We start from the raw sequence: 10,301 nt of genomic DNA, 5'->3' as shown, positions 1-10,301 counted from the left end.
AACGACAATTTTATTTCATTGTTATCTTTTTTGCATGTTTCAATTTCATGTAGTTGATTCTGCTAATAAGTATTGTCTATTTATTGAATTTCATTTGAACTTTGTTCCATTTATTTAATTATTTTTTTTTATCATATTTCAGTAAATCCATTATATTCTTTTTGCTGATTCACTTTATTCAGTTTTTTATCTTTCATTTTTCAAGCGAAATACATTCCGTTTAATCATATTTTTAAAATCCATATATTCGAGCGAATAAAAAGGAAAAGGAAATGCTCTCGGTTGGCTCTGTTCGTATACTATGAAAATTTTTAGACACATTGATGGTAGAAGCGGCTTGAATGTCAGAATCAATAATATTTTCTCGCCGTTACTGCTCTGATGTGTGCGCATTTATTTGCATTTAACTGATAATACGCCATACTCAGCATTGAAATACAGTAGACTGATACGAACCGAAATATAGTCATTCATTTCACCGAACATATCTCCTAAAGAATAATTAATTATTAGAATATTGGTAAGAATTTTTTGTTTACCTTCCTTTCCCTTCCAGATTTTAAGTACAATAAATAACTTAATTTTAATTGGAAAGTATCTTTCTTGATAAAAACTTATTTCATTTGTTTATTTATATACAGGGTGTTCGGCCACCCCTGGGAAAAATTTTAATGGGGGATTTTAGAGGCTAAAATAAGACGAAAATCAAGAATACCAATTTATTGATGAAGGCTTCGTTAAACAGTTATTAACGTTTAAAGTTCCGAACGTACTGAATTTTTTTCTCAAAAATGCGCAGGATTTCGGGGGTATGTCTTTTCATCAAAAATGATTGTAATTGACCCCTACAGCTAACAATATTTTTTTCAGAACGATTTGTAATATTTTAATTTCGTTGAAAAATTTCACACCTTCTTGAATTTTTTTCTCGAAAATAGATAGGATTTCGGAGGTATGTGTATTCACCAAAAATGATTGTGATTAACCCCCGTAGCCGAAAATAATTTTTCCAGATCGATTTGAAATTTTTGAATTTAATTGTTAATAACTTTTTAACGAAGCTTCCATCAACAAATTGGTATTCTTGATTTTCGTCTTATTTTGGCCTCTAGAATCCTTTATTAAAATTTTTCCCATGGGTGGCCGAAAACACCCTGTATATACAAGGCGGACGAATAACAATTATTATTTTAAATATCGCTGAAACTGCGAAAATGAAAAAAAAAGTTTTCGAATCGGGCATACCGTCACTGTTGATGTTTTCATTCAACTACTTTCATGCGGGTTTAATGTATTTGGAACACAGAATAATTTTTTCTTTTCATTAAATTCACTATTATATTATTTGATCTAAAATATACAAATTTATACAAACGATACTCCAGTATCTTCAATACTTTGCAAAATAATTGCTTATTTTATAGACAAATCAACTACTATACATGTATACATGTGCTATGATGTACAAATGTTGTACAATAAATACACGACAAAATTCATATAAAATTTTCCATTCTAAAAATGCTTGTTCTGTTTTCATATTATATATACGTAGTTTATATAATATTAGCTTCAAGCATCGGTTTTTCTTGAGCAATTCTGTCAAAACCGAATTTCGATAGATCAATTGTAATAAATGTGCCGTCAAGAATTAATTCTGCAATTGCTCTACCAATAGCTGGTGCTTGTTGAATTCCATGTCCACTGAATCCAGTTGCGAAAAACATATTCTTATAATATGGATGTACTCCAATTATTCCGTTTTGATCGAAGGTATTATACTCGTAATACCCTGCCCAAGAAGACATCAACTATAAAACAATAAATGCACCATAAACTGAATTTCCCTGTTTTGCTTTATACATACATACATATTTATATTAAGACTAATTCCAAATAAGTCTTAAAAAGGAAAAGTTAAAGCTTCGTAAATTGAACGAACTTAAAATAAGTATGATTTTACTGAATTTTACTTATAGGATAGTTATTTAACAAAGTAATAATTTGTTATGCAGATGATATTACATTATTAATGTTTGAAGACAACAAAATGATATTTATATTTTAAAGAGAAACATTTTAACGTGAAACGCACCTTTAATTTTTCAAAAGCTTTAACTCTTTGTGCAAGTAACGGCCAGACTGTTTCATTAAAGAATTCATAATCAACATCTAAGTTCTCAACCGAAGGCTCTTCGGATTCGGCCGGTGATTTCCCGCAAATGTAGGAACCCCCTAAACCTTCTCGCCTAAGATAAATAATAAAATTTATTCAACAAAAACTATTATATTATCGGTAATACTTTACATTTATTTAACTCCGACCTGAAATACATTCCTGAATAATCAGTCGTTAGTGGAGTATTTAAACCTGGGCCATCAGGACAGTGAAAACAATACACATATCTTTTCCTGCGAATCGTTCATCAAAAATAGATATTAACTTGTGTTAACATGAGGTAAAATTATTGAATAATTACCTTGGTACAACAGGTAATGCTAAGCTGCGCTCTCCAGTTGTTGTACCAATTTTAGCCATCTTGGCAACATCTCCGCTAAAAGCACCAGCAGCCACAATAGCTAAACTAAATTTTATAGTACGCGTTTCACCTTCTGGAGTTTGTATCTAGCAAAAAGTATGTTTGCTTACATTCTTCCGATTAGAATAACAACTACTTCACTGCATTTTATGAGTGCAATCGAGGAGCTTATTTCCAAATAGTCCAGAGTCCAAATTACATACTACAAGCTTATCTAGTGCGTTTTAGAATTTATATCTTTGTTTTTAATACTGAACAACATATGATCCGAGATAGCCATTATCATTAATTAGAATTCATTCGTTTTGGTAAACACAGCCTATTTATAGAATATTATTTCTTATAATAAAATACACAATACACGATAAAATGCCTAGATTACGTTGTTTAACTCTGAAACGCGTTAATCAGAGTTAAAATAAATATAATATACAGGGTACTCGGCCACCCCTGGGAAAAATTTTAATAGGGGATTTTAGAAGTCAAAATAAGACGAAAATCAAGAATGCCAATTTGTTGATGGAGGCTTCGTTAAAAAGTTATTAACAATTAAATTTAGAAATTTCAAATCGTTCTGGAAAAATTATTTTTGGTTACGGGGTTCAATTACAATCATTTTTTGTCATTACACATACACTCGAAATCTTACGCACTTTCGAGAAAAAAATTCGAGTAAGTGCTGAAAGTTTTAGATGAAAAAAAAGACTTTCGAATCGTCTTGGAAAAATTATTTTTAGTTGCAGGGATCAATTGCAAGTATTTTTGGTCAACAGACATACCCCCGAAATCCTGCTCAGTTGCGAGAAAAAAATTCCTTATCGAAAATATAATTTCTGGCCAGAAATGTCTGCCTAAATTTTCATGCGAATCTTTAAAATGTCGTAACTTCTGAACGGATTAGACGATTTTAATGTTTAAAAAAGCAAACTACGCGTATTTTGACGGAGAATATGTACAAATCGCAAAAATATTCGAAAAGTTGGTCCTTGATCCCGCAAAATGAGAAAAACCGCATAAAAATGGTCCAATTTTCAAACAGCCATAACTCCTACAATTGTGAATATATTTCAATGAAACTTTTTTCTGAAGTAGAGCTCATGGGTGCCTACAAAAAAGTATTAGACAACTTTTCTATAGGACATCAAACTAATTTATTAAAAAAGAAAAACGAATTTTTAAGAAAAATCGACAAGGGGGTAGGTGCCTAAAGAAAAAAAAATTTTCAAATATTTCTGGAAAAATTATTTTCGATTACGGGGGTCAATTACAATCATTTTTGGTGAATAGACATACCCCCGAAATCCTACCCACTTTCTAGAAAAAAATTCGAGATGATGTGAAATTTTTCGACGAAATTAAAATATTTCAAATCGTTCTGAAAAAAATATTGTTAGCTGTGGGGGCCAATCACAATCATTTTTGATGAATAGACATACCCTCGAAATCTTGCGCATTTTCGAGAAAAAATTTCAGTACGTTCGGAACTTTAAACGTTAATAACTGTTTAACGAAGCCTTCATCAACAAATTGGTATTCTTGATTTTCGTCTTATTTTAGCCTCTAGAATCTCCCATTAAAATTTTTCCCAGGGTACAACACCCTGTATAAAAGATGCAATGACAATGATTTTTGGTAATATGTTAAATAACTATTTATATGAAAAAGATCTCGAGTTTTGTTCGAATAAGAAACAATCGATCAAGAAAGAAAAAAATATCCAAGTGACTTCTTGAGTCACATAAATTATTGATTCTTTATTCAAGTTAACTAATGTATATGAAATATATTTGTTGGATTTAAGATGTTTTGAAAATTAGCTCCCATTAGTCTATTTGATATTTACAATAAATTGCATGAAATTATCATTTAATTTTGAAAATAAAAAGTAAACGACAATTAACCCGTAAATAACGAACACGCGCCATTTTTAATAGTTATAGTAGTTGGCATTCTGGAATCGGTTTCAAATTAAGTTTTGAATCTAATTATATTTTAAATCTGAGATGAAAAATAATCCAGATTCGCCATTTAAGAGATAATGCGTTGATTTATAGAATTCATTTATAATTAACACTAAAATTAAGTGAAATTCTTACAATCAATTTATCTAATCTCTCGTCCCCGTGATCATCGTTCTCCTTATACGTAAACCCTTTAGCTTCTGCATAAGCATATTCTGCTCCTAAAATTAGTGCCTTTTTTTTGAAAGCACAAAGTAGAGTCCATGGATCAAACCAACCCTCTTTCTCTAATCCTAAACAACCCAATGCAATATCTTCCGTATTTAACCAAGGAAATACGGATTTTAATTTATTTGGTGTCAACAAAATATTCTTTGCCCCAAGAAAATTTTGCAATCTAGAGTTTCTTGTTAATATCTCGGCTCCTTTGTCACTTGACAACAATAAATATCCATATGGACTGAAGCATGAATCGATCGGAGGTTGTCCTTCGATGCCTAAATACTGATTAATGTTCCGTATAAACTCGGCACCAAAAAGGGACATTTCAATATTTTCTTCGAGGGAAAATTGTTGGCGTAAACCCCCGACAGAAAGAACCGTCGATGCTTTAGTATACTGTAAGTACAATTCAAATTTATTCGACTAAAATAATGTTAGTTATTTCTGATAACTAATTCTGATATTATTAATCTGACTTTACAGCATTTAACCACTTTGGACTTGAATATTTTCCTCTTAATAAAAACAATATTTTTCTGCATGTTTGAGTAATTTAAGGTTAATAAATGTAAGCGAATTAAACAACTATGATATTCGTGTAAATTTTAATAATTGCAGCGATATTTATCGATAATGTACAATAATATTTATCGACTTATTTCTAGTGTAAATAGTAGGAGTATGCAGGATACTGAAAATATCCAAGATTCCCGGAAGTGTTTATTTTTTATTATTTTTATTCTACCATTCTGTCTTTTACGATTCATAATCTTATAAAAATGTTCTTTCATTTACATATGTATAGGCAGACTAGATAAAAGATAAAACTATTGGTATGCGGAAATTAAAAGTTCCCGAGATTCCATTGTTCGTAATGAGATAAGAGAAATTTACTTCAGATGGCTCGAGACACGATCGTGTCACTGAATGTGACGGTATTCTTAAAATTCTTCAAATTCTCAAAATTCGCAATACTTCCTACAATATTACTAACGTAAATCTTCTTAACTACTAAGACATGTATATTTTCGAAAATACAATGGTACTCGAATTAAAGTAAGTATCGAAAAACCTGAAAATATCGAAAGTCATGTTATTGTCGAATCCCGTCCCGATCAGGATCCCTCACATTCCTAGTAAATATTTATCTAATTGTAAACTAACATATTTCAAGTTACGAATGAAATATGAAATACATATAATCATGTACATTAGATCCAAATGTACAGCAATGTACAGCAGATCCGAAGTGGTTAATTGGTATTCTTAATTAAAAATAAACTAAATTGTATAAACATAAACATACTGTGGGGTCTTTTTCAACGACTATAACTTTGAAATCCTTGTAAACTCGTTTTTTTAACCAGTAAGCTATGGAACTACCAATTACACCACCTCCAATTATAACAACATCACAGTTCTGTGATATCTGTGGTGTAAGATGTGACCATGGAACTTGCTCATTCTGATCATCAGTGTTCCATGGTATAATAGTCTTTTTTATTGTTTGCAAGCCATCCTTTAATTTATCTAGTGCTAAGTTATTGGATTTATTTTCATTCTGTGTGATTCTCTTGATAATTTTCTACAAAGTTATATTGGAATTAATATAAAATTGTTATAAGTTTTTAAAAGACATTATATTAGACTATTATAACAGTTTATCTACATCAATAAAATAATTAAGCATATTGTAATAAAATAAATATTATCAACGATAATATATAATAACAACAAAACACAAACAAAAGGAGATATTCAATATTCCAGTTAAAAACAATACTTAACTAAAAGTAATACAAATTTAATTTCAATTTTTCATTTTTGCAAATATTTAAATAATGTAGAGGTCATTGTCTTTTATTAATGCGGTACCCTTTAATCCCAAAAGTATTATCAAGATGATCAGTGAATTTTAATTTAACATTTGCAAAATGTTAGAGAGTTTAAAAGATATGTTTCCTAATATAAGTTTAATTAAATTACAGTAAATGGCACACAGATAAAGAAAATAAACAGTAATGCTTTAGAATAAAAATAAATGAATTTAAAATCACATATAAACTGTAAAAAAATGCAATACTTACAAAAGAAATTTGAACTTTAATCAGACATGTACCTGAGAGAACACGAATAGCAATTGAAACCAAAGGGGATTGCAATTAATTATGGAATGACACAGAATTGTACAAGTGGTGCACATCATTTAAGAATATATACAAGAAACTTAAGAACAATACGTCAGCAAACATAAAACTTGTAAAAGTAAAGTATACGTAACATACTATTTCACAGAAAATTTTATTGTATCATGACTTAATAGTAGCAATTGTTTGTTTAAGTCATCGACGGGGATTGCATTCATACGTAATTACATTAATAAATTAGATTTTATACTTTTAAATTAGTGAAGTGTTAAACGTTTTTCGCCAGTACAGTAGAAATTCCCAAATTAACCTAAAAATTCATTTCATATACTTACCTTGTCTGCAAAAGTTCTTCTAACTTGAAACAACAAACATGTTTGCAAAAGTTTCGTCCGACTTTTATTTTGAACAAAAATACGTAACATGTTTATTATCACTGTAAATAATTTTGAGAATACTGTGATTGAAAATAAGATGCTTCCTATCTTAGATCTCTAAGTTATTTGACGAACATTATGAAAGCTCTGAAAATTTTCCTCAAATGATAAGCTACAGGAAACTAAACATTTCATGAAATCCATTTATTTTTGTTACAAAACATTTTGCAATAAAAATTAGAGCAAGATAAGAAAAGATAAAACATTTCAATTCTATAAAAGTTCGAATTACACTAGTAGTGAAGCATTTTCAGCATCGTGTCACAATGATAATCATTGTGTGTATTATTCCCTGTGCAGCGCCACACACGGAAGTCTCGGAATTAAATATGCCGACAAGATGGCGGACCGAAAATATTCCTAATGGCGGGACTTCAAATTTTTTTGTGTGTTGCAATTAATGATGGTAGTCGAAGCACTTCAAATCGGTTCGAATTAATACATATAGTGAAAAATTTGAATCGATTCGAATGTGATCCGGAGCTTAAAACTCTTGAAAGTCTTGACATATTTGAAAGTGTTAAAATGTTCCAAATTATATTAATAATCTTATTTCGTTTTGCTGTCGAACGTGATGTTGTATCAAGTTCAATATTTTTCGATACTTATCTAATTTATGCTGTAGAATTAGTTGAAGTCAAGTATAGTAGATCGGAATACAGAAGAAAAAATAAATTTATTGTTGTAACATATTATTTATCATAGAACAAATTTGTACTTTAATTTAATATAACATTGTATTTATAATATGTAAGATAATCGAAATTTTCAAGAATTGTAAGACGATCAAGGCAGCAAGACTTTCAATATTTGTAAGATTTCTAAAGCTTCAAATATATATTTTAAATTCCAAAATTCTACATTGATTTTTTGCTTTGTATTATTTCCTAATTCTTTCTGGGCATTTTTATTCAAAATAATAGCGTATTTGTAGAAATTTCGTCGACTGTATTCGCCTACCACTAACCACGTACCGATATTGTCGTTAAAGTTTGCCATTCCAAAGATCTAATCTGCAAAGAAGACTCACAAATACTGAAATTGTCTATTTGTTTCTCTAAAAAACTGTAAACAAACGTGAAATTATTGATGGAATATTCTAAGAAATCATCTTTTGATTACCAAGCAAACAACTAGAAGAGAATCTTGGAAAATAGAATTGGAATAGCTTTAAAGAATTATCAATAACGTACTTACATTACTTTTAAACGTACATAGTAAATCGAAGTTAAGTTTTTGTTACAAACTATTCAGAATGAAAAGAAACTATGTTTCGTACAGCTTAAGTTCAAATACAATAGAATAAATACACTGTTCCATTAAAAAAAAAAATGAAAGGAGTACACTTGGTCCCCCTATTTATAAAATTACAGAACGTGAACATACGCGTGTGTATTATTATAAAACGAATGTGTTCGTCACAGTATATTGAGCGTATATCTAATCGAAAGTAAACAACTTCATAGCAAATTGAAATAAATTAAGTAAACAGTGAACGAGTTTTCAAGCTAGACCACGTACCTACCTTACACGCAAACGCAGTAGATATTGATCTACGTCCGTGAATACACTAGGTCCTATATTAAAGCTTTATAACTTACCACTAAACTTACACATGTATTCAAATTTTAACAAAAGAAATATCCTCTGCCCAGGGACGTAAATGGAAAACATTCAACGATGTTCGATGTACTCTTTTTTTCTTGCATAGTAACATTGTACTTTTAATGAAAATGATGTATATTTGTATAATGAGAATAATCGTTTGATAATTCCGTTTAAAGCTGCTTAATTCATTGTCGAAATATGTATATATAAAAATCAAGAAATTAGAAGATATATCATCGTTATCCATTAACTGATTTTGCTAAAAATCTAATTAGAGCATGAGATGAGAATATAAAACTTAAATATAAAGTTTAGTTATTTCTTGAATACAATACTTCTCTTTTTTACAGTTTAGAAAGTAAAGATATATCGTCCCATAAAAAGAAAGAATAGTATAAAAAGTGATACAAAGAGTGATACAAAAAGTTTCCCTCATAAGTAAGCAACTTCTGTGTCAAATAGTACATTTTTGTTTTTAAAAGTAAAAGAGATATTCGGAACGTCTTTTTAATTAATCGCCTTCTAATTCAATTTAATTATCGCTGATGCGTTGCAAATCTTTTCTGCACATGCTTAAATTAAGAAATAATTATCGATTCAAAATATATTTAACTCGACTAAAACTGATGTATTCGATTTAATTTAATATTTCCATCAGTATATTAAACTATGATAAATTGCTAGATTGTCGTGAGTCGATTATGTTCAACGTTGGTTACAATTGTTAATTGTTTTATGTTTCAAAAGTAATGAAAATTATGGGATTTATTTGTCTATATTTAAAGTTATATTTTGAACTGCAAACATTATACAGGGAACAGAAATAGAATTTGCGTGTACACAATAACGAAGAAAATAGAAATTCAAGGTATACGCATAATAGTTTGGTTTATAATTAATCAACAGTATTAGTGTCAGTCATGTTCCCTTCAATAGCACATAAATTCAAAATGGAACGTTCCGTGACACAATTGATTTTTTAATATTGACCTATATTGATTGTATCAATGACACATTTTTTACTTAAAAGGAGTGAAATTCTTGAACATCGCAATTAACATCATTGGAACGATATATAGATATCGAGAAAATAGTTTCAAAAATCGTGCAAGCAACATATTATTATGCAGAATGATACTAAAAATAAGGATCACGATGGACATTGAAGGTAGACGCATGTTGGAAACCCCACAAATCCTACTCACTTATCAAACGCCATTTATTTATAGAAAATTCATCAAAAACTTGCTCATTAGCGAAACTCATACATCGAAAACGTTAATTCGAATCTAATCGAAAAGAGATAAAGTAACAATTGATATACTAGAAATTAAAAATGTGATAAAAATAATATATTCTCGGATGGACAAAACTATATTTGATCCT

At 29.5% G+C, this 10,301-nt stretch overlaps 1 protein-coding gene across 1 annotated transcript; it reads right to left on the bottom strand.

Moving 5' to 3' along the window:
• Positions 1-109: 109 nt before the first annotated feature.
• Positions 110-7,565, bottom strand: LOC143345843 (FAD-dependent oxidoreductase domain-containing protein 1). Its single transcript, XM_076773359.1, has 7 exons — positions 7,206-7,565; positions 6,030-6,308; positions 4,637-5,119; positions 2,481-2,626; positions 2,326-2,412; positions 2,096-2,249; positions 110-1,811 (listed from the first exon to the last, which is right to left on the bottom strand). The coding sequence occupies exons 1-7, from the start codon at positions 7,293-7,295 to the stop codon at positions 1,557-1,559; spliced, it is 1,494 nt and encodes a 497-aa protein (XP_076629474.1). The 5' UTR covers positions 7,296-7,565; the 3' UTR covers positions 110-1,556.
• Positions 7,566-10,301: the final 2,736 nt, after the last annotated feature.

This window comes from Colletes latitarsis, chromosome 9 (genome assembly GCF_051014445.1).
Source record: "Colletes latitarsis isolate SP2378_abdomen chromosome 9, iyColLati1, whole genome shotgun sequence".
NCBI lineage: Eukaryota > Metazoa > Arthropoda > Insecta > Hymenoptera > Colletidae > Colletes > Colletes latitarsis.
Note: the sequence above shows the minus strand (reverse complement) of the source record. Positions and strands in the feature narration are given on the sequence as shown.